Below are 24657 nucleotides of genomic sequence, written 5' to 3'. Positions count from 1 at the left end.
AGAGCTTCTGAAGTGAGAGTGTCTAAACACTGAGATGATCCTCTGGGGCCATTTTTCCGAAACAATAAGTAAGAAATGAGACACACATCTGTCTAGAATGCCTCCGTGACTATAGGAGGTCTTTCTGGATCCTGGCTCTCTGATATTATTTGGTTAAAGCAGCAAAAGAAATAATTGATTCCTTGTTCTTTGGCATCAGAGCTTTGTGCATGTGCTATCCTTGAATATCATGAGTGCAGTCCTTGTCTCTTGAAAAATGAACTTAATTATGATGTTTCAATGTAATTACAGTAAATCAAAAATTTCATTTCGCAGCATTTTAATTATCTATATTGGCCCAGAGGCCTAAGCTGTACTCTGACTTTATAAATCAAAGATGCACATAACATTCATGATGTGCTCTTATTCTGCCACAATGGGAAGACACAAGGCTGCTAAAAATACCACTCCTATACTTCCCTTTGCACTATAGCCCTGGATTTTTTTAAGATCCCAAGAAGTGATTTGAGAAATTTTTACAAAGCACATGAAATTTTTGAACAAGATCATCTTAGCCAGAATTTTCATGTTTAACTTTAAGTTATATGAAGTAATAATTTTGGTGGAACCTATTTTCTCACTTAAGACTTGAGTTCCTCCAGTGGGCTAAAGGAGTTTTAAAGATTGGCATATGTGCTACAAAGTTTGAGAGTAAATGCACAAAAATGCAGCCAAAGCTGTGGTCGATGCCAGCCTGTTAGCTTACCTCAACATCAAGAAGAGAGAACCATACAAACTGCAGTTTTGCAGGATTACATAAGCAGACTTCAGAGCCACATTACAGACCAGCACATTACTCATGGTTCAACCCTGTTCTCTGTAAAACCTGTGTTTTTTTTCTGACCTTGTTAGATTTCAGAGCTTCCTGTCCGGGAAGAATTTTATCAAGAAGGAGGTGTTTCATATTTATGTGAATGTCTAATACTGTGAGGATTTTGCTAACTTTCATGATAAACAGTGGCTATGAGTGTATGAGTGTGTGAGAACATGTCTGTGAATTTACTCATTATTCAATACCCAGTGATTCACACAAAGTGCCTGGCAAATACTAGGGCCTCCATAATGATTTATTACATAAGTAAATGAATATGTTTATTTTTTATTATATTTGAGTGACCAACTCAGAAAATGAACTTGTGCTGTTTTCCCTGCTTTCATTGGCATTAGATTTTCTACGTTTATTTATACTCTACTGCTTCTTCTGTAGCATAAGTATGAATACACTGGCTTTGTTTTATATTTGTAAATCCCATTATCTCTACAGAAAAAGGGCAGTTCAGGCACAGGAAAGTGAGTTGACTTTTCCATGTTTCAAATGGAACATCATTAACTGAGTCTAAGATGCTGAACCCCGAGTAGGATTGGAGTGTATATGCTCCAATGAGTAAATCTAAATTCTTATTCTGCTCACCAGATGAATGGTGGGAATCTCTCCTCCCATCTTGGTTTTACAGGACTTGTAAGTATTTTAACCTGGATAGTCATACTTGGTACTTAGTCTTAACGACTGTATGTTTACTAACTCTGTGTTAACTGTGTTTAACCATACACTTATGTTTAATGTGATAGCTTTCACATTGAAATTTGACATTGAAATTATGTGGGACTGACAATAATTTTACTTAAAATGTTTTTTTTTTACTGAATATTACCATTACATACTTATTCACTTCAAATAAATACCACACAGAGTTCTGGGTACCATGTACAACATGGTCAGAAAGGGCCCCTACTTGGAACTACTTGGACAATACCATAAACTGTATGTAAGTTTTCTTTCTTCCACATACTAAGAGCCAATAGAGAGGTCCTGTGCTCATGTGTACAGCTGATCTGATTATTGTTTGATCATCTTTGGTAACTGGCTTGAATTCTGAGATGTAGGGATTAGTAATTAAACTGGTTATTTGATAGTTTGGATTAACACAGTCCAAGCTATGTAGAAGGAACCATTTCATTTTGAAATGTGTCAAACATTTCTATATCTTTCAGTAAATAGATATATTTCAGTCCCCCCAAAAAAACACATATAAGTGGTAATCTGTTTTTTAATTTTTATTTGTTATTTAGTAGCCATTTTTAATGTGTCAAAATACAGTGATATTTTGAGGATGTCGTTTTAAATTACATTTCTAAATTAAAGAAATTGGTGAAATGGAACCTGAACCATACTTTTTCAATATCAAAAGACATCTTTCATGTAAAAATATTTCTTAGTGTTTCCAGAGATACCAACTCATGTTAAATTATTTTGTAATCTGTTTCATTACAAGCACGTTTCATTATTCCATCAAGAATTTGGTGAAACATCATAACCATCTAGAATCTAAAACTTTCAATTTCACCCTTGCACATTACTTTTTAATGTCTCCTCTCCTTTGGTATGTTTTGGCCCACTCCATAGGGTAGAGCTGGGACTGCGGGGAGGCAAGCAAAGCCCAGGACCCTGAGAGTGAGACCTCCTTATTAAACTTTGCACCCTAGATGCCTTGCTTGCCTCACCCTGGTCCTAACCCTGCAACAAGGTATAAAAATAAAGCAAACATGGAGACTCTGGATCTCAAAGCTCATTCGAAATTATAACTGTCACTTGATTGTCCCTTTCCTGGATTTACTAAAAAGAGAAAAGCAAAGGGGACCAATCAGAAGATGAAAGATAGGAAGGAAAGGAAACGAAGGGACCTTTTCTTTAGAAGCAAAAGGGAAATCTTGGAAACCTGTCCCATTAAGGACAGAGGTTATTCCATCAATCATTATGAATTCACAACAGTATTTCAGAGTGAGCAGTGGTTGTTGACCTGGAGAAAAGTCTGAAACAGAGTATATATTAAAGAGTGTGTTATTACTTTAAGTACAATTGAAGTATAAATACATAATCATGATTTTTATAATAAAAATAATGATAATTTTTATTTCAAAATGTGTTCTTAGCATAAATAACTTAATGTATAAAATCATTTTCATAACTCTAATTTTATAAGTTCCTGACTGGATCAGATTTGTTTACTTATAGGAAGCCCTTAGAATTTTCCAGATAAGATTATTTTCAGCATTATACTTCAGTATGGATGATGCATATCTGAAGTTAGAAATGGACATCCAATTATTGAGGTTTCATTAAGGCTAAATTAGTCTCTTCGCAAGGGAACATATCTACTGTATAATAATCATTGTGGACAACAGAACAAACATAAAATTAGTAAAGAATAAACTTAGAATTTTAGTCATTAATAAGCTGATTGGTGTTTTCCCATTTTTTTCCTGCATTGAACGCTCCTTTTGTTATAAAATATTTTCATGTGATATTAGAATAAACATGGATAAGGCAATATCAAGATGATTTATAATGTGAAAACTCTTGTAGATATTTGTTGGGTGTTCTCAATAAAAGCTGGAAAAATATTATCAATAAGATAAACTCCCAGAGGCATATAAGATATTCAAACTTTCACTGCAGGAATCTTATAAACACTAAACCTCTATGTGCTTTAGTCCCTCTCCCCATCTATAACATTTGCTAAAAGCAACAAAGGCAAATGATTATGAGGTTCAAAATGAATTTTTATTATTTTCTGTGTATTTATTGCCTTAATTTACTTGTTTTCTTTTCTTTCCTTAGGATCTGAGCAGCAAAGATATGAAGAGAGATTTATATATAGTTGCGCATGTGATACGAATAGGTACTGTCGACCTTATCCGTTCACATGACTAAGACCAGTCCACCTTGGGATAAGTATCTACTATGTTTGAGCTCTATCATCTCCCTAGCTCTTACCTACAATGTCAGGTCTCACGATGAGCATCTAGCTTGTATTGGAACTCTACCTTAGGCTCAGCTGCTCTGGTAGCTATGAATTTGACATAAATGAAAGTATTTTTTCACTTAAAATCTTCTGCTCCCTACTTGGTTTTGGACCCAAGCTCTTTATTTCAAGGGGTCTGATTTTTCGTATTCTTTCTATCACAATGCCCTGCCTTTGTACCAGCTTTCCATTTCAGAGATCTTACAGCGGGTTGCAGGCTTGCCAACTTAACTGGTGGTGAATGGCCTTTGTTGGATTTTGTATCCAAAAGTATGTATCTGTGCTATTTTACAGTAAATTACTGTCCTTGCTGCAGTAGATGTATAGTATATCACTTTTACCACACCCAAGATGAAAACAGTGATTTTTGCTACTGTTCCGTGGTTGATTTGCTCAGCTTTATTTCAGGCGTATGACATAATTTGGAGGGTATGACTAACCAAGTCTTCCTTGATAGGTTTGGGTTCTGGCATATCTTGTACATTTTTGTCAAAGAATATTTTTTAATCCTTTGCCAACAAAACACCTATTTTGCTATACTTTTGGGTTCTGTTTTGCTGTACTTCATAAGCATTTGCTGAGGTTCCAGTTTGATTTTTGCAAGTCCTCTTGCCACTATAGGCACAGCCTTGGTAGGCAGGAGAGGCAAGCTCCTATTCACTTTCTGAGACTACTTTGGCTCCAGCCGTGGTTCAGGAGCAGCTGGAAGAATAACATGTGGTTGTTTGGTTGGAAGAATAACACATTGTTACTATCTTTGCATACATAGTTTTTACCTGGCAGCTAAAACATTAAACTTTGTATCCTTAATATGCCTAAGAAGTTTAAGTCTGTTAACACACTGGTTTTTCTAAGAAATTTGTAAAACCACTGTTTCATTCTAATATTATTAATAAATGGACGGTTGGTATTAAGGTAGATAATAAGTATGATCAATTGAATGTGGTGCAAGGGAAGAGCCCTGGCCAAAGGCCTATTTGGCATTCCTCCACATACAGATTCTGCATCCTCGGATGGCTCCCTTCAATCCTAAATTAGTCTTCCGATTTAGCGTATCTCTAAGCTAGCACCTATATTTCTGGCATCCTTGGATGACAATCAGGTGATACTGGAAAGGAGCATGGAGTTCTCAGTGTGACTGGTGTTTCCTGCTGTGCTCCAGGCCGGATGCTCCTGAATGACTCAAAGAAAGGCCCTGCTCACCTGCACTACCGGCGACCATATGGCTGTGCAGTCCTAAGCATCCTGGATGTTCTACAGTCGCTCACAGAATTAAAGGAAGAAAAGGACTTTGTTCTTAAGGTTTACACGTAAGTAATAGACATCAAAAATATTAATGATTTGCAACATAAGGCATTCCAGCAGTACCCTTGAGAGCAGCAGCATTCAAGCTTTGTGGGACACAAAACCACCAGAGTATGTAGGATAGGGAGTTTTTTGAAAATACAGAGATTTTGATCTAAGGTTTGGGGTGGGGCTCAGGAAGCTATATTCTTAGTAAGTTTCCCATGTGATCCTAAAGCAGCTAAATTTGGAAAATTCTATCCTAAGCTAGAAGTCTGGCAGTATAATCTTCTAAACTGCCTCTTCTATTTAGGATTAACCAACATTATTACATATTTATAGAAAAGCTAATAATGCAATTTCTTATGTGTTTTGGATGTAAGAGTCATCTTTGTCTAATACTTGCCCCCTAGCTATTGTAACTGAGGTAGGTACCAATGCAGATTGCTTCAAAGAATGATCATGAGTCAAATTGCCTGTCTTTAAAGAAAAACAAGTTTTTCTGAGGAGCTGTGGCTTCACTCTTCACATCTGGGACCACAGATCCATAAGTCACACCCAGTTAGCCCTGGCATTATTTTTAGTGTTCAACAGCCAATGAATCTGCCTTATAGAAGCAGTGCATCCTCCTCCTGATTCTTGTTAAGCAATAGAAAAAAACAAATGAAGAAAAGAAACACGGAATTGAGGCATATCATCAGTCTTTTCAGGTAGAGACTTAGGAATGAATAGTAGTGCTGAAAACATGATCAGTGGAGAGTTTAGTGAGTTTTCAAAGCAAGTGTATTTCTAACTATGAGAATTAAAAAAAAACAAAACAATTATCTGTCCTCTATGGTTTTAACCCAATACTGTTTTCCCAAATAAAATCTAATACTGTCAATCACCATGTTAATATATCTTCACCATAATATTGTATGGATATTTTTCTGTATTATCTGTTATGATTCAGGCATAAAATGAACTTACTTCACAATTACACTTAATTTGGGCCTTTATAAAATCAACCACACTTTTACTGATTTTAAAATAAAAGTACAGACCCCCTTATTACATATTTTGCCATAAGTACTATTCTGTTCAGAGTTCTGTACTTTATGGGATGAGGATCTTCCTTTGGAATAGTAACCTAAAAAGGAAATTTTGGTGGGTTTTCTCTTCCTTTCATGCATCAGTCACAGACTTGCTCCATATACCAAGTCTCTTCATCGATAGCTGGTGGGAACTGCTTCTTGAAACACCTTCCTCCCTTTGAAAAGGACTAAACAGGAATCCAAAGTCATCATCATTATCTTTTACTCCACTCTATCCTCCCCAAGGGCAAGGAGTTTATAGATAGCACTCCTGAATTGCATCTCTTTGCATGTATCAGCTGTTCCTTGCTTCAGTGCGAATTCTCATTGTGGATAGGGGCTTGCACAGCATCTCTCTTGAAATCACGCTGTCAGGCTTAATTGGCCTAATTGCTTCTAAAACAACAGAAGATGGTTACCAAAAAAGTTTTTTGAAGGATAATAGAGTCAAAATGTAGGATAATTTTTCCGTTTGAAAATATTAAGACTGTCAGACAGACTTCCCAAATGCATGTTTGTGAAATTGATTTTGTGCACAGTATGGAATTCCTCTAGGATTAGTGCTTTAAATCCACATCAACACAGTGAATCCAGCTCTCAGAAGAAGCAATGTTTTCCAATGAGTTTCATGAGACAGCTCTGTTACATTAAATTGGAAACTTTAAGGGCTTACTAATTGCTATTGATAGTGTTTTAGCCTTTGTTAGGAAAGGATTTTGCAAGGATTAAAAAAAACCTTGCATAATTTTAATCAATGAATTGGCAAAGTATCTCATTAGTTGTTGACATTCTCATCATTTCTTTCATTATTCAGAGTCAGCCTCAACCAGCGAAGATTGAAGCTCCCATATGTTTCTTGCTATAACCATTGTTCTGGCTTTATAGATGTTGTTTAATGTCATGTGTGTGTGGTAAAGGCCTCACATCCTTTTAAGAAAATCTCAACAAGAAGACAAGACATGAAAACCAGGTTGCTTCCTAGTGTGCCAGAAGCCTTAAAAGTCACAAATGAATAACAACTATATGCAGTTCAGTCTGATATAGATGTCATATGTTTCCTCTTGGCCAGAGGGACTGGGGTCACAGGCAGGCACAGGGCATGTTGAACCTGGAGCCTAGGACACAAAAGGAGAAGAGTGCTAATAAGCTAAAGCCAACACTGGGGTGAAGTCAGGGTGCCGTAAATGATGCATGTGACCAAATACATGATGCTTCTGAATGTGCAGTGACCAATTCAAATTCACAATGAGACAGTTCAAATAAACATGTTTAGGTCAACCTTAATGAAATAAAAAAAACAACTAGAATATTAAATCTATTATGTTATATTTTAAATGATATTTTATATTAAATGTGTAGTACCCATTACATACTCAATCACATGTTATATAAAATTGAGAAGTATTGCTTTTTCCCCACTCTCACGTGGTATAAGAAAATTTTATTCAAATTCTTCATATGCAACCATGCCATCAGGTTTTTATCAACATTAGAGCCACTTTCTATGTCATTTGACATGGTTTTCCAAGGCACATTCTTTCACTCCAATCAGGTTGGTTTTGATTTATCACTCTTTGAATCCTTGATGATGCTTTCACCAAAAGTTCATCTTGAGACTCAATTACATTTTTGCTGAACACTTGGACACTTTATGTTTCTGTGTCTTCATTTGTCCTGTAGGCCCTTGTATGTGACCTTAATGATACTGCTATTTACTATGCTGCTTTTAAGGTGAGTTTTACAATAACGTCCAGGTCTTCAATTTGGAAGTCATACCCAAGAATTATTACTAAATCTGTGTAATTTTGCTATTTAAAAAAAATGTTTTAACCGATTGTGTCAGATAAGCTTTATGAGCATCTAAAACTTGCATTGATTGAGATAATTTCAAGCTAATGTCACTTACCCTAAACAGTGCTCTGACATTTGAAATAAAGGGATTCAGAGAATGCCCCATAACATGAAAGGATTTGTGAGGATGGAAATGTAAGGTGGCAACCTCTTCTCTTTTGTGATGACTGGAAGGGACCCTCTCCTTGTATTTGAGATAGACACAGACATTTCCTCTGAACACTGCCTTTGGTGTCTTTGTTTCATAGCCACCTTATCCACGAAACTGCCGCAAGTTAAGAGTACTTGTTTAGGAGCCATTCTTAAATAGACACCCATTTGTAGATGGGTAAAGGGCCATTGGGCCATCCTTATTTTGGTACAGGCCAAAAAAAAAAAAAAGCTCAAGTCTTTATGTATAACAACATTAAATGAAAATACTGCTTCTCACTTGCAAGTCACTTAAAGCAGTAGCTCATATTTCTCCCTCTCCTAACTCAGTTCTTCCCAATTTTCTGTGAATCATCTCCTTCCCAATTTTCCACAGATCATCATCTACCCAGGACTGTTACCTGCTTTGTCTGTTGTCAGTGTATGAGCATCTATACCAAATGTCTGCTCAGGCCATACAAAGAAGACCTAAATCCAGAAGGTCTGTGCCTATGGAACTGCTCTGTTTTGACTTGCAGTGCCTACTCTCTAGCCTCAGAGTCCAGTGGATTTGTTTGTGTGTTAGTGCTGCTGCAAAACAGAACTCATTAAATATAAGTGAGAGTAAAGAAAGTCAGCTCAGGATTACTCACTCCTGTTCATGTAGAGGTGAGAAAGCTCATGACTCTAACATATACCTAAGTGTTGGCGCATTGAGGTCCCAAGTATTTTCTGCCACAGGCTTGAAAAACACACATGCATTCTCCCCTCCTTTTCTGTTCTCCAGTGAGTGTGACATTGAAAGAATGATGGCTTTAAGAGTAGACCAACAGTGGGGCGCCTGGGTGGCGCAGTCGGTTAAGCGGCCGACTTCAGCTCAGGTCATGATCTCGCGGTCCGTGAGTTCGAGCCCCGCGTCGGGCTCTGTGCTGACAGCTCGGAGCCTGGAGCCTGTTTCCGATTCTGTGTCTCCCTCTCTCTCTGCCCCTCCCCCGTTCATGCTCTGTCTCTCTCTCTGTCCCAAAAATAAATAAAAAACGTTGAAAAAAAAATTAAAAAAAAAAAAAAAAAGAGTAGACCAACAGAGAACTTCCTTCATATAACAACTTTGGTAGCTGATTTAAAAGTAGCCAGATGGGGGCGCATAGGTGATTCAGTCAGTTGAGCATCTGACTTCAGCTCAGATCATGATCTCACGGGTTCATGAGTTTGAGCCCCGAATTGGGCTCTGTGCTGACAGCTCAAAGCCTGGAGCCTGCTTCAGATTCTGTGTCTCCCTCTGCCTCTGCCCCTTCCCTGCTCATGCTCTGTCTCTCTGTCTCTCATAAATAAATAAATATTTTAAAAAATAAAATAAAATAATAAAAGTAGCTAGTGGTATGTATGATCCCATCTTGATTTTTTTTAAGATAATACTTTCATCTATTAGAAGGTTGGATAGAAGAGAGGATTGGTAGATAGAAGCTGTTAGATATACAGAAATCATCCTAATTCCCTGAACTTCAGTTTCCTCATCTACAAAATTGAAAAAAAAAAAAAAAAAAGAATAAGGTAATATAAGAGACCAAAAAATCCATATGAACTAGTGAATCAAACAGGAAAAACTAGTATATAAATGAGAGGGAATAAGGTATAACCAAGAAATGGGCATGCAGCCTGTCATCTAAAAAGGAGTTTCCTTGGGGCGCCTGGGTGGCTCAGTTGGTTAAACAGCCGACTCCGGCACAGGTCATGATCTCGCTGTCCATGAGTTCTAGCCCCGCGTCGGGCTCTGTGCTGACAGCTCAGAGCCTGGAGCCTGTTTCAGATTCTGTGTCTCCCTCTCTCTGACCCTCCCCCGTTCATGCTCTGTCTCTCTCTGTCTCAAAAATAAATAAATGTTGGGGCGCCCGGGTGGCTCGGTCGGTTAAGCGTCCGACTTCGGCTCAGGTCACGATCTCACGGTCCGTGAGTTCGAGCCCCGCGTCGGGCTCTGGGCTGATGGCCCAGAGCCTGGAGCCTGCTTCCGATTCTGTGTCTCCCTCTCTCTCTGCCCCTCCCCCGTTCATGCTCTGTCTCTCTCTGTCTCAAAAATAATAAAATAAACATTAAAAAATTAAAAAAAAATAATAAATAAATAAATAAATAAATGTTAAAAAAAATTTTTTTAATAAATAAATAAAAAGGAGTTTCTTTTATTATTTTTGCTAATGACTCTTGGTTATTGGCAAGTTCCACTTTTACATCTAAACTATAAATCCTATATAATTCCATGCATGATATCTTCATTACTCTATGGAGTCACATAAAATTCAACCTATTTTCAGTAGAAATGCCAGCATACATTTGCCTCATGCTCTGTACTCTTTCAGAGCCCTTCTAGATAATATAATCACACTGCAACTTCATACCAACCCTGTGCACTGAGTGGAGCTTCACTATCTTACAGAGGAAGAGATGGTCAACACCACAGTTGAGTAAGTGACTCAGCGAATTAATGGCATTTCTTCAAAGAACAAGAAATGGTAGTGATCATATTTTTTAAATAATTTTTTTAATGTTTATTTATGAGACAGAGCATGAGCAGGGGAGCGACAGAGAGAGGGAGACACAGAATCCGAAGCAGGCTCCAGGCTTTGAGCTGTCAGCACAGAGCCTGATGTGGGAGTTGAACTCATGAACCGTGAGATCATGACCTGAGCCAAAGTTGGATACTTAATCAACTGAGCCACCAAGGCACCCCTGAAGTGATTATATTTTGATTTAAAAATTAATCTTTCATTTAACATATAATAATTCAAAAAAAAGCAACAATAACAAAAAATTCTAGGCATAGAAGGCATATCATAAGCTTTACTTGACATGTTATTTTTTATTTTTTAAAATTTACATCCAAATTAGTTAGCATATAGTGAAACAATGATTTCAGGAGTAGATTCCTTAATACCCCTTACCCATTTAGCCCATCCCCCCTGCCAAAACCCCTCCAGTAACCCTCAGTTTGTTCTCCATATTTATGAGTCTCTTTTGTTTTGTCCCCCTCCCTGTTTTCATATTATTTTTGTTTCCCTTCTCTTATGTTCATCTGTTTTGTCTCTTAAAGTCCTCATATGAGTGAAGTCATATGATTTTTGTCTCTCTCTGACTAATTTCACTTAGCATAATACCCTCCAGTTCCATCCACGTAGTTGCAAATGGCAAGATTTCATTCTTTTTGATTGCTGAGTAATACCCCGTTGTATATATATACCACATCTTCTTTATTCATTCATCCATTGATGGACATTTGGGCTCTTTCCATACCTTGGCTATTGTTGATAGTGCTGCTATAAACATGGGGGTGCATGTGTCCCTTCGAAACAGCACTCATGTATCCCATGGATAAATGCCTAGTAGTGCAATTGCTGGGTCGTCGGGTAGTTCTATTTTTAGTTTTTTGAGGAACCTCCATACTGTTTTCCAGAGTGGCTGCACCAGCTTGCATTCCCACCAACATTGCAAAAGAGATCCTCTTTCTCCACATCCTCACCAACATCTGTTGTTGCCTGAGTTGTTAATGTTAGCCATTCTGACAGGTGTCAGGTAGTATCTCATTGTGGTTTTGATTTCTATTTCCCTGATGATGAGTGATGTTGAGCATTTTTTCATGTGTCGGTTGGCCATCTGGATGTCTTCTCTGAAGAAGTGTTTATTCATGTCTTGTGCACATTTCTTCACTGGATTATGTGTTTTTTGGGTGTTGAGTTTGATAAGTTCTTTGTAGATTTTGGATACTAACCCTTTATCTGATATGTCCTTTGCAAATGTCTTTTCCCATTCTGTCGGTTGCCTTTTAGTTTTGCTGATTGTTTCCTTTGTGTGCAGAAGCTTTTTATTTTGATGAGGTCCCAGTACTTCATTTTTGCTTGTTTCCCTTGCCTCTGGAAACGTGTTGAGTAAGAAATTGCTGCAGGCAAGATCAAAGAGGTTTTTGCCTGCTTTCTCCTCAAGGATTTTGACGGCTTCCTGTCTTACATTGAGGTCTTTCATCCATTTTGAGTTTATTTTTGTGTATGGTGTAAGAAAGTGGGCCAGGTTCATTCTTCTGCATGTCGCTGTCCAGTGTTCCCAGCACCACCTGCTGAAGAGACTGTCTTTATTCCATTGGATAGTCTTTCCTGCTTTGTCAAAGATGAGTTGGCCATACGTTTGTGGGTCCATTTCTGGGTTCTCTATTCTGTTCCATTGATCTGAGTGTCTGTCCTTGTGCCAGTTCCATACTGTCTTGATGATTACAGCTTTGTAGTATAGCTTGAAGTCTGGGATTGTGATGCCTCCTGCTTTGGTTTTCTTTTTCAAGATTGCTTTGGCTATTTGGGGTCTTTTCTGGTTCCATACAAATTTTAGGATTGTTTGTTCTAGCTCTGTGAAGAATGCTGGTGTTATTTTGTTAGGGATTGTGTTGAATATGTAGATTGCTTTGGGTAGTATCGACATTTTAACAATATTTGTTCTTCCTATCCAGGAGCATGGAATCTTTTTCCATTTCTTTGTGTCGTCTTCAATTTCTTTCATCAGCTTTCTAAAGTTTTCAGTGTATAGATTTTTCACCTCTTTGGTTAGATTTATTCCTAGGTATTTTATGGATTTTTGTGCAACTGTAAATGGGATCGATTCCTTGATTTCTCTTTCTGTCGCTTCATTGTTGGTGTATAGGAATGCAACCGATTTCTGTGCATTGATTTTATATCCTGCAACTTTGCTGAATTCATGAATCAGTTCTAGCAGTTTTTTGGTGGAATCTTTTGGGTTTTCCATATAGAGTATCATGTCAACTGCGAAGAGTGAAAGTTTAACCTGCTCATGGCCAATTTGGATGCCTTTTATTTCTTTGTGTTGTCTTATTATAGAGGCTAAGACTTCCAATACTTAGTTGAATAACAGTGGTGAGAGTGGACATCCCTGTCTCAGTCCTGACCTTAGGGGGAAAGCTCTCAGTTTTTCCCCATTGAGGATGATATTAGAGTTGGGTTGTTCATATATGGCTTTTATGATCTCGAGGTATGATCCTTCTATCCCTACTTTCTTTAGGGTTTTTATCAAGAAAGGATGCTGTATTTTACTTGACATGTTATTTTTAAGTGTCAATTCTTTATGGCCAATATGTAGTTTTTATTGCTGTGGCTTGGGTTATCATATTTCTTATTAACTAGTAATAATAAAGGCACAAATTAGGTTAAAAACTGCATTAATATTTGTGTGAAAATTTGAACATGTCTAACCAGAAGTAAACCCTAATAGAAATAAATGCAAAATATATCATCCATCACAAAGATACATGTAAAAACATAGATCATACAGTACAAAAACTGCTATAAAAGAACATTTAAAAAATCAGAAAGCCTAGAGGAAAGGACAGAAGTCCCATTCATATCAATTATAATAATAAAAATAATTGAGCTGAAAGAAAATCCTATTAGGTAAAAATTTCCAAAGTAAAGTTAAAAACACAGAATCTATATATATGATATTCATGAGATTCACAAAAAAGAGACACAAGAAGTGTAAAAATAAAGCATCTAAGTATAAGAAATACAAACAAATGTCACAATATTGATGATAAATTGTAAGGTGAAAGGTATGAAATGGGTGTGCTATGTCAGGAGTGTCAGGATTGGTAGAAAAAGAACATACACACACACACACTATAAAAGTAAATTTAGTTTCATATTTCATCCTCCAAGAATACATGATCTCACTGGAAACAAAGTGGTCTCTCAGGGCAGTCACAGACACAGCACGTGACAGCACCACTTACTCTCTCAGCCCCAGAATCCTCAGCAGAACCAGCCCCAGATTACATGGTCTCTGCAAAGTAGAAGGTTACTACTCTGCTAGTCATTAGATTCAGGGTTCATAGTCCCATTCTGGAGAAATTTGCCCAACAGTCTATATATCTCAGTTTAAAGGAAGTTGACCAAATTCGGCCTTCTTAACTGGTGGAGAAAGGAGAGCCAGCACCCAGGTGTCCTTACCAACATCTCCACCCCCAGTTTGCCAGAATTCCAGAAAGCCCTTTTCTCCCTCCACAGGAATAGAGATTTACTTATACTGATATGTGTTGGAATTTATAGTGAAGATCTAATTGTTGTGACCTTAATGCATATAATAAATATTGACTCAAAATTATTATAGTCAGTTTATTACAAATACAAAGAGAAGATAAAAGTACAATAAAAGCAAGAGAATTTAATATGCATCTTGACATACAGGAAGACAAAAATAAATAAGGATGGAAATAAATATTTAAATCAGGTAAATAAATCTGACTTAGAGAATCTGAATAAGATTGATGTGACAGAAAATAATAGTCAGCATCTTTGAACACTCATCATGGGCCATTGTTACTCCTCTTTTATAGATAAGAAAACAGGGCATAGAGCCATGAGGCATGTGCTTGAGCAGCCTGGTAAGAGACCATGCTCTTAACCTCTTACTCTCCTACTTCCAGATAAGGTGAGCATAATTTGTCATCTAAATCAGGACATTCTGATAATCAAAAGGAGTGCTGTTGATGCCAGTACAGCAGGTGTAAATGGAGTATCCCAGCTCATCAAGCCATATGGTCCTCCCAGCTCTAAACAAATCTTTTATCCAACGAACAGAATACATCTTTTCCAGTGCCTGTGGAACATTTACAAAAATTATTCATAGAAAAAATTTCCATAAATTCAATAAGGCACAAGCCACACTCTCTGATCACAGTGCAATTAGCATATAATGCATCATATTAGTTATCCAAAAGGGAAAAGCCATATAATCACCCTGATAATCAAAAAAGATATTTGACGAAGGTCAATCTTCATTCCCAATTATTTAATAATTTCAGCTTATTAAAGTCAGAATAAAATGTTGTTTGTTGCAGTTTGAGGAAGTTAATGGATATCAGTAATTTGGTTCTGAGAGCAAAATGTTAAGCAGCTATAAATAGAAATGGATATATGATGTAGAATAGAATCAAAATTTATAGTGTGTATATGTACATCTCTATATGTGTGTATGTAAATAGTATAAATAAACATGTCACTTTTATTAGCAAGAAAACTTAAATTTGAGATCATAGTTTATTTAGATCTATGAGCCACACGGACTTTTATATTTGTTTCCCATGGCTACTATAACAGATTACCGCAAGGGTGGTGATGTATAACATAGAAATTTATTCTCACAATCTGGAGGCCACAAATCTGAAATCAAGATGCCAGCAGGACCACACTCCTTCTGGAGGCTCTAGGGGAAAATCTGTTCTTTGCATCTTCTGGGGGCTGTCAGCCTGCCTTGTCTTAGGGCTTCATCACTCTAATTCTGCTTCTGTGGTCACATTGCCTCCTCCTCTTCTGTCTGTAACTTCTTCTCATCTCTTAAATCTTCCCCTGCCTTTCTCTAAGGACATTTGTCATTGAGGTTGGACTCACCCAGATCATCCAGGATTATCTACTGATCTCAAGAACCTTAATTTAATTACATCTGCGAAGACCCTTTTTCCAAATAAGGTAACATTCACAGGTCCCAGGGATTAGGATATGGATATACTTTTTAGGTGCCACCATTCAACCCACTACAACTTGTGATTAATGTGAACCCTGAATTAGAAAGACTATTAGAGTCATCATCAATGTGGAGCCTCTGTGGAGGCACAGAGGGATTGTGTGTTTTCTGCAAACAGGTTGGTCCCAAAAGAGGGGAGAGGCAGAACTGAGATGTTCATGCCCAGGTCCTTCTCCTAAAAGCACTGGCCAAAGAAGTCACTCCTTCTCCCAGGAAAGTGACTATAAGGGGCCAAAAAGTGTTACTCATGGAAGAAGCCCTTCTATCACCTGGAAAGAGAAGTTAAATTAAGTATTCCTATTAAAGAGAGAGAGAGAGAGAGAGTGTGTGTGTGTGTGTGTGCGCACGCATGCTATTTGTCTTTTTTTTTTAAGTCTGTGTTAAAATAAACATATATAAGTTGTAAAATAAGAAATAGTTTAAATTTCTCATAAATAAAAATGTAATTTCTCATGGCCTATGAGTGCACATCCAGAATATATCAAATTGGTTTATTTATATCAGCTTGGTCTTGGAGATTCTGTTCAATTGGGCCATTTTTATAGAAATATGTGCTGTTTTTCTTCGTTCTTCTGGATACTTCTCTCTTTTTTTGCACTATAAGTAAGGACTACATAAAACAGTGGTCAGCATCAGTAGTGTTCTTAAATCTGTAGGTTGTTGCCTCTTTTCCAGCTTTTTAGGACTTTCAACCAAATAAAGGCCAAAATAAAGCAGGTCGCACCCAATGGGAGAGAATTTTAATATGGAGTATTTGCACTAAATTAAGTTTTAAACCATAGGCAAGACTAAATAGTTGTAGTAGAGACAAAATGGGAATGCTGACTGACATCAGGGACACAAGTACCCTGAAGCCTGGTATAGGAGTAAGGCTTTCAGGGTTACAGTACTCTGTAGCCTCTTTTTCTCTACACCAGCTTTGGGGACCAGGCAGACCTATGTTTAGACTCCAGCTCATTTCACTCTTCTCAGTAAAATGAACATGGTAATACCAATCTTATAGGATTATGAGAATTAAGTGAAATAAAATATGGGAATATACTCTAACCACTACTTCCCTATAGTAGGCCCCCTTCTAAAAATGCAAACTTAAAGGTCTTACAAATAGCCCTTTAAAATTTCTTAAGCATTTTTTTGTGTTGCCCCCCTTGGGGAAAGATGAGAAGAAAGTTGGGTGAATAGCCATCATAAACACGGAAATTTAGAAGTTAAAGAGGTGGTGGGAATGCAAGCTGGTGCAGACACTCTGGAAAACAGTATGGAGGTTCCTCAAAAAACTAAAAATAGAACTACCCTATGACCCAGCAATTGCACTACTAGGCATTTATCCACAGGATACAGGTGTGCTGTTTTGAAGGGATACATGCACCCCCATGTTTATAGCAGCACTATCAACAATAGCCAAAGTATGGAAAGAGCCCAAATGTCCATAGATGGATGAATGGATAAAGAAGATGTGGTATATACATACACTGGAGTATTACTCGCCAATCAAAAAGAATGAAATCTTGCCATTTGCAACTACATTGATGGAACTGGAGGGTATTATGCTAAGTGAAATTAGTCAGTCAGAGAAAGACAAAAATCATATGACTTTACTCATATGAGGACTTTAAGAGACAAAACAGATGAACATAAGGGAAGGGAAACAAAAATAATATAAAAACAGGGAGGGGGACAAAACAGAAGAGACTCTCAAATATGGAGAACAAACTGAGGGTTACTGAAGGAGTTGTGGGAGGGCTACAATGGGCTCCCCATTGTAGAGGGATGGGCTAAATCGGTAAGGGGCACTAAGGAATCTACTCCTGAAATCATTGTTGCACTATATGCTAACTAATTTGGATGTTAACTTTAAAAAAAAAAAAAAAGTTAAGGAGGTGGTAGGGAAGAGGCAAATGCTACTGTGTGCTCTGGTGCATCAGTGAATGAGAAGAGTATTCTGAACTCTGTTGAACAGAGCCTGCACACCTGCTCCGGTAATTCTGGTGCTCTGGATACTTGGGAATCGCATGCAGAAAACCAAAAACCTCTCGCCTCTCTGTCCTATCCCTTGAGTAAAATCCCTGGACATGTAGTAGTTGAAGTACTATGCTGGTTATCTCCTCTGTGAGGAGAGCAGACTGCTACAGAGGCATTACAGACCTCTTTTCAATCATAATCCCTCATGTGTCTCATAATTGAGGACAAACTACCAACATCAATAATCATGCTCTAAATATTAATTTGATTGGGTATAACATGATGCTTCTATAATCACAACTCATTTGATTACTTAATAAATGTTTATATTTATAATTTTTCCTTACAAAATACCCTAGTGATTGGTTAAAATATGCTGATGACACCACATCCACTTAGTTTTAGATGATTTAAGTAACCCCTTGGCATTTAGGAAAGGGAGACATTTGAAAGATCAGTTAGGAGGTGATTACACTGGTCCAGAAGAGAGATGATAATGGTTAAACCAAGACCATGAAGAGGAGAGATCAATAAGGTAATACACATTGTCAATGTGAAAGTGGTTGACAAAGCAGTATCTCCACTGTACTGCCAAAAACCATTAATATTTTATTGGAGAAATGCTGAAGTTACACCATCTATCAGAGGGAGGGAGTTAATTTTCAAGACTCTTCTTTTGCAGTGAGAGGGGGAGTATGTTATTTATGACAAACTGTAGTCAGATTTCTGTTAAAGAAAGTAACTACTGATCTTGTAAACCTAGAAAGTGACAAAAAAAAGCTGACAGCAAGACAAGTCTTTGAATCCTCACCAGCTGGGCACTCTGATGTACTGACTGGTTGGAAGAGATGAGACAGTAAGCATGTCAGACAGGAAGGGCTGGATGTACTGCTGCCAGCACCTCTCACTTTTGATTTCCAACCGAGTTGCTAAATCACAAGTGCTCATCTTAAAGAACGGTCTCCCTCTTCCTTTGTTTGGAAGGAATTCTATAAGTAGAAAATTACCCTCACAGCTCTGGACTATGAGAACCTCATCTCTGATAATTCTTTGCAACATCTCTGAGTAACTGAGGCTTACTTATGCTGACTCAGGAGTCCAAAGAGTAATAAAATTAAACTAATGACTAATTTCCTTTATCTCTGCATGACTTCTATACAAACCCTTTTACTTAGTTGTGTTTCACATTGCGTGTACTTCACGCTCCTGGACTTTTTCTGTTGTTAAGTCTTTACACTATTTTTTTGTTCCTTACTCTTTGATATCTTTTTTATTATTTGAGTGTAGCTGACACACAACATTATATTAATTTCAGGTGTACAGCATAAGTATTCATTTTCCCTATACATTATGCTATGCTCACCACAAAACAAAAACAAAAACAGAAATACCATACCAAATCCAACAATTACACTACTATTTACCCAAAGAAAACAAAAGCACTAATTCAAAAAGATATATGCACCCCTGTGTTTATTGCAGTATTATTTACAATAGCCAAAATGTGGAAGCAACCCAGGTGTGTCCATCAATAGATGAATAAATAAGATATGGTACACACACACACACACACACACACAAATGGAATATTGTGCAGCTTAAAAAAAAAAAAAAAGATCTTGCCATTTGTGACAACATGGATGGACCTAGAGGGCATTGTGTTAGGTAAAATAAGTCAGACTGAAAGTCAAATACCATATGATTTCACATGCTAAAACTCTCACTGGGGTCTCCTATTTAAGTGGCCATGCTGGACTGCACACTTCTGAGTAAGCATGGAAAAATCCTGTAAGTTTTCCTTTGTGCATGGGTCTTACATTTTGGAAGGTCATACCTTCCTATGCAACAGGGAAAGGGGATGCCAAGGCTATAGAGACTCCTGTTGTCACATGGAATTTTCAAGAGATGACCATAATCTCATTTCAGTTGTTTCATTGAGGTGTCTGCATTAGGATGAGGAATCCCTGGTGTCTGTAAACTACACCAAGTACTTGTGTGGTTGTAGCTGTTTTGGAATTGCCCTTTAGAGAAATTAACAGAGGTGCAGTGTTGTTCCTCTTTTCTCTCTTTTGTCCCAATCTCGAAACCCCTAGGAAAGGACTTTATATGTTTAGACATTTCAACATTTTCTGCTAAGCCTTCCTTCCTCTTGATTATAGAGGATTTCACAGTGGACCAAACTCACTATTCTCCTAAACTTTTCTTCCTCTCTTGGCCTGGCTGAAACAGCAACAAGCAAATATCCACACTGCTCTGAGCTTAATAGGATTTTCCTCTGGAGCCAGTATAAAGACTATTGAATGATGACACAAAGTCAGCGCAAGGCATGGCAGTGGTAATTGTCTAGAGGAACTGTTATTTCCCCTCTCAGGAACTTGCCTCTGGAACCTACTGTGTGTGTGTGTGTGTGTGTGTGTGTGTGTGTGTGTGTGTGTGTGGTGTGTAAGAGACTAGAAGAGAAAACTTAGGGGCACCTGGGTTGTACAGTCAGTTAAGCGTCTGACTTCAGCTCAGGTCGTGATCTCACGGTTCGTGCATTCAAGCCCTGCGTCAGGCTCTGTGCTAACAGCTCAGAGCCTGGAGCCTGCTTCAAATCCTCTATATCGTTCTCTCTCTTCCATCTCCCACTCATTCATATTCATTCTCTTTCTCTCTCTCTCTCTCTCTCTCTCAAAAAAAAAAAAGAAAAGCTTGTGATGTAGGAGATTGCTACTTTAGAGAATAGGATATTTTGCCAATTAAAAATATTTGTTGACATTCATTTTAGAGTTTCCACCCTTTACCCAAGTGTGAATCTTCCATGAGCCTTAACAGAAAACATGCCTTGTCTAATTTAGTAAAACAGGAAAGTGAGTTTGAAGTTTGCCTTCAAAGTTGGTGTTTCAGTTGGAACATCAGACCAGATGTTTAAAAGCCTTGAGAGCCATAACACCTGTCCTTCTGTTGCAGGTGCAACAACGAGAGTGAGTGGTCCCAGATCCACGAGAATATCATCCGCAAGTCCAGCGCCAAGTATTCTGCTCCCAGTGCCAGCCATGGTAACATAGTTCTCTGGCTAGAAAACTTTGTGTTGCATTTACTGTTCCTGATCATACAGACCTATAGATCATACATTGAATTTGTGTGGATCAGCCGCCATATGTAAAGTTCAATTCCCCACAGACATTTATTCTCCTGCCCAGTCATTTTCTACTATTTCTTTTTGTGGTAATTTGAGACCTTCCCTAATTACTTTCAACCAAAATACATTTTCTGTTCTTTCTATAATGGATTCCATGTGCTTTGATAGGTAACTTAAGTTCTAATTTAAATCAAAAGCAAACAAAAAGGTTTCAGAGTTTGTGACATTGTGAAGTCTGTGTTTTCCTGAATAAAGAATACACACCCCAGCCAAAAATAAAAGACAAATATTAATAATCACTTTTTCTATTCCTGTTCAGTGTTAGCATCACAAAGAAAGTCTGACACTAATGAGAATCAGTGTTTGGTCTGCCAATATCATTCAGGAACTGAAATAGACAATCTTTATTTCACAGCAGCTTTTATCTCCGTTCAATTTCTTTTCCTTTCCCCTCCTTTTCTTTTAAAACTGTTTAATTTCTGTCTAAATCTTGGTGCAATTCCCCACATTAGAAAGATTGTGTTTTCTAAATTGAACATTAATTGCTTGATTAAATTAGAAGCACTATTTAAAAGCCTCTGAGCTTTTATATACCCTTGAAGATAGCTATCAAGTTTACATAGAACCATGCTTATTCCGACAGTTTTACCTATCAGTTATTTCATAATATCTTTTACATAACCTTATTTGTTTTTTAACTTTCATAGCCTCATTATAAATACAAGTGGGCCTTACATGACATTCTAAAGCCACTGCGAAGCATGGAAGTTTCCAAAGTTGTTAAGAAGGACTTAATTTTTTTCTTTATCAGGATCAGCACATATTCAACTAGGATGGCCCTCAGAACAACTCCACACCAGAGGCTGCAAAGTTTGAGACCCCCAGATGGGAGTATTTGATTTCTCTAAAACTCTGTAGCACAGGGAGCCTCAGGGTCTCTCTCACAATTTTTAAGTGGCTGGTTTTTTTCTATGTATGTGCCTGGATGCCAGGGAACTCCAAGCAGTGCTTGAAAGGGAAGGGAGTCCATATTTCTCACCTAAAACTAGGCTAAAGCAGGAGGCAAATAAAATCTTGCTTTTAAAATATAAAAAAGTTACTGGTTCAGTGGCTGGGTGGCTCAGTAGGTTGAATGTCCTACTCTTGATTTCAGCTCAGGTCATGATCCCAGGGTCATGGGATCGTGCCCCACATCAGGCTCTGCTTAGCATGGAGCCAGCTTAAAATTCTCTCTCCCTCTGCCCCTCTTCCCTGCTCACAGTTTTTAATTATAAAAGAAAAAAAAAAGTTACTGGTAATCTGGAAAACTCCCATTCATATCCATGTTTGTGGTGTGCTTTGCTTTATTTACTGTACTTGATTTGTAAACAGTTACCTTTGGATACAAGTTCTTGAGACATATGATTAAAACATGAGAACATTTTGGGGAACCTGGGTGGCTCAGTCAGTTAAGTGTCTGACTTAGGCTCAGGTCGTGATCCCCCAGTTCATGGGTTCAAGCCCTGCATTGGGTTCTCTGCTGACAGCTCAGAGCCTGGAGCCTACTTCAGATCTGTGTGCCTCTCTCTCTGCCCCTCCCCACTTCTCTCTCTCTCTCTCAAATAAACATTAAAAACTTTTTTTTAAAAAAACATGGAGAACATTTTAGAAGAAAGATGGTAGTAATAATACACTTTTTAAAACAGCTGAAAGAGGGGTGCCTGGGTGGCTCAGTCGGTTAAGCGGCTGACTTCAGCTCAGGTCATGATCTCGCGGTCCGTGAGTTCGAGCCCCGTGTCGGGCTCTGTGCTGACAGCTCAGAGCCTGGAGCCTGTTTCAGATTCTGTGTCTCCCTCTCTCTGACCCTCCCCCATTCATGCTCTGTCTCTCTCTGTCTCAAAAATAAATGAACGTTAAAAATTTTTTTTAAAAAAATAAATAAAAGTTTAAAAAAAAACAGCTGAAAGAGTAGTTTCCCCCATTACCTCACCAGACTAAGATGCTGAATTGTGTCTCATTCCCTAGAGTGAGCAGGGATGGTGCCATCTTCAGTGTCTGTGGTTTTTGTCTGGAACTCACAAACACTGGCCATTCAAACAGTGTTAGAAAGGCACCCCAGACTTCAGATAGCCTTAGTTAGGGTGTCCCAGTTAGAGGTCTCCATGTACTTGTGGAAAATCCAGGAGGAGAAATAGGCTGCTTCTCTTTGAAGTGTGTGTCTGATGGCTTCTAGGCAAGGCTTGACTTGGAAGCTGTTGAGATCTTGGAAATTACCTGTTTCAACTCCTTCATTAAATAAATGAGGAAACTGAAGCTCAATGAAGTGACTTCATGGCTAAAGCAGGGAGCCCTGGTTTCCATACTCCAGGCCACTGGCTTTCCACTCTGTTGCCAAGCTTCTCAGCCTGGGTTTTCTACTACAGGATTGTAGGGTCTTCATGTCAAAAAATTTCATAGACTACTCAAGGAATAGTTCAGGTCTTTATTAGCCTCCTTAATTAAAGACATGTCATTATAAAAAATTAACTTTGCTATAAACTGTCACCCATCTTTGTTAAACATTGTGGACAGTTAATTGCCTTGGCAGTTCTGTTTCAGAACTCAGTAGTGCTCTCCCTTCGAGTTAAATCATACAAAATTCAGAAGGAATTACTATATTAGTTTTAGGTGCTGAGACTAAAACTGTCATTCATCACTAACTCCCTTAGATTGGCCTCTTAGATATGTAGCCACAGAACTAACTTTTAGTAATTCCAGTAGCATGAAGATCATTAAAAACAAGTGAAAACAAAACAGTTGAGAAATTAATTTTCTATGTATTTTTTGATGACTTATACAGCTTTCTTTATGTTTCTTGGGCTGGGATTAATTTACATTATTAATCCTCACTCATCTCTTCACAGAGATGGGGGTTGAGAGGGACAAGGGCCAGGTTGCTGACCTTCCAGTATTCCACACAAATGTGGGATATTTTTATGGGACAGTCTTAATCTGAGATGAAATTTAGTAAGAAAACAGTTTTCTTGTGTCAGAGATCATTTTAACAGAGAAATTGTAATAGAATTAGTTACTTTCAAGTTCGTTGGCTTGAGAGCCAGGTGATTGGTAGGTAGATGAGCAAGTGTTGCTAAAGGACTGGTTGCATATTCGGTAGGCGAGTGGGTCACTTTTCTGAGTTATTTACAGAGGCTCTTTTGTCCTGAGGACCATGCTTAGCATTATTTGGCATGTGCCTCAATCACTCAGGGCTTCAGAACCAGGAAGAGGACTCACATATTCCAGGATCCCAATTTCTACAAAAGCAGATGAAGTTTTATAGCCTCCATTGGTGACTTCTTTCATCCTTCATGTGCCTTTTCATGTGTTCTCTTGCATAAACTGAAGCCCTTTTCCTCTTGCTTGTCACACTTCAGAGCAGCTATTCAGAATTCCTTTTGGATAGCTCAAAAGCTAGATGTACCTCTCCCAGTGTCTTCAGTCTGCATCCTCACAAGTTGCACTTTGCATCTCTAGGCCAATTTGGTTGCTCAGAAAATGAGATAAAAGGTAGGAAAGGTAGTCAGTGGGCACTTGAATGAATAATCCTTGCCAGTGCCAAATGAGAAGGATGAACCCATTGATTTTCTTTTCCTTTGCCCTCTATCATCTCAGATTCTGGGAATTGTCTGATCCTTAGCTATCTGCTCCAGTTTAGGCTGTCTCCTAGGATGGTGGACCCCTGTTCGCCCAGAGGATAATATCTGATAGCCATGTAAAGATACCACAGATAAATGTGCTGGGGCTGTGGGGGAGGGGTTGTGAGTACCTCACAAGCTGCTCTCTTCTGAAGAGTTTATTGTGATCTGGATTC

At 38.1% G+C, this 24657-nt stretch overlaps 1 protein-coding gene across 13 annotated transcripts in view; it reads left to right on the top strand.

Annotated features, from left to right (window-relative positions):
* DOCK3 (dedicator of cytokinesis 3) overlaps window positions 1–24657 on the top strand; it is a 595409-nt gene that overhangs the window by 456563 nt on the left and 114189 nt on the right. For all 13 annotated transcript variants that reach the window (XM_058726773.1, XM_058726766.1, XM_058726765.1 and 10 more), the window contains 3 exons: window positions 3659–3719; window positions 5005–5152; window positions 20657–20745. In XM_058726773.1, coding sequence (XP_058582756.1) covers window positions 3659–3719; window positions 5005–5152; window positions 20657–20745 — 298 coding nt within the window. The remainder of the gene's footprint in view (window positions 1–3658; window positions 3720–5004; window positions 5153–20656; window positions 20746–24657) is intronic.

The sequence above is a fragment of the Neofelis nebulosa genome, chromosome 4 (assembly GCF_028018385.1).
Source record: "Neofelis nebulosa isolate mNeoNeb1 chromosome 4, mNeoNeb1.pri, whole genome shotgun sequence".
Taxonomy (NCBI): domain Eukaryota; kingdom Metazoa; phylum Chordata; class Mammalia; order Carnivora; family Felidae; genus Neofelis; species Neofelis nebulosa.
Note: the sequence above shows the minus strand (reverse complement) of the source record. Positions and strands in the feature narration are given on the sequence as shown.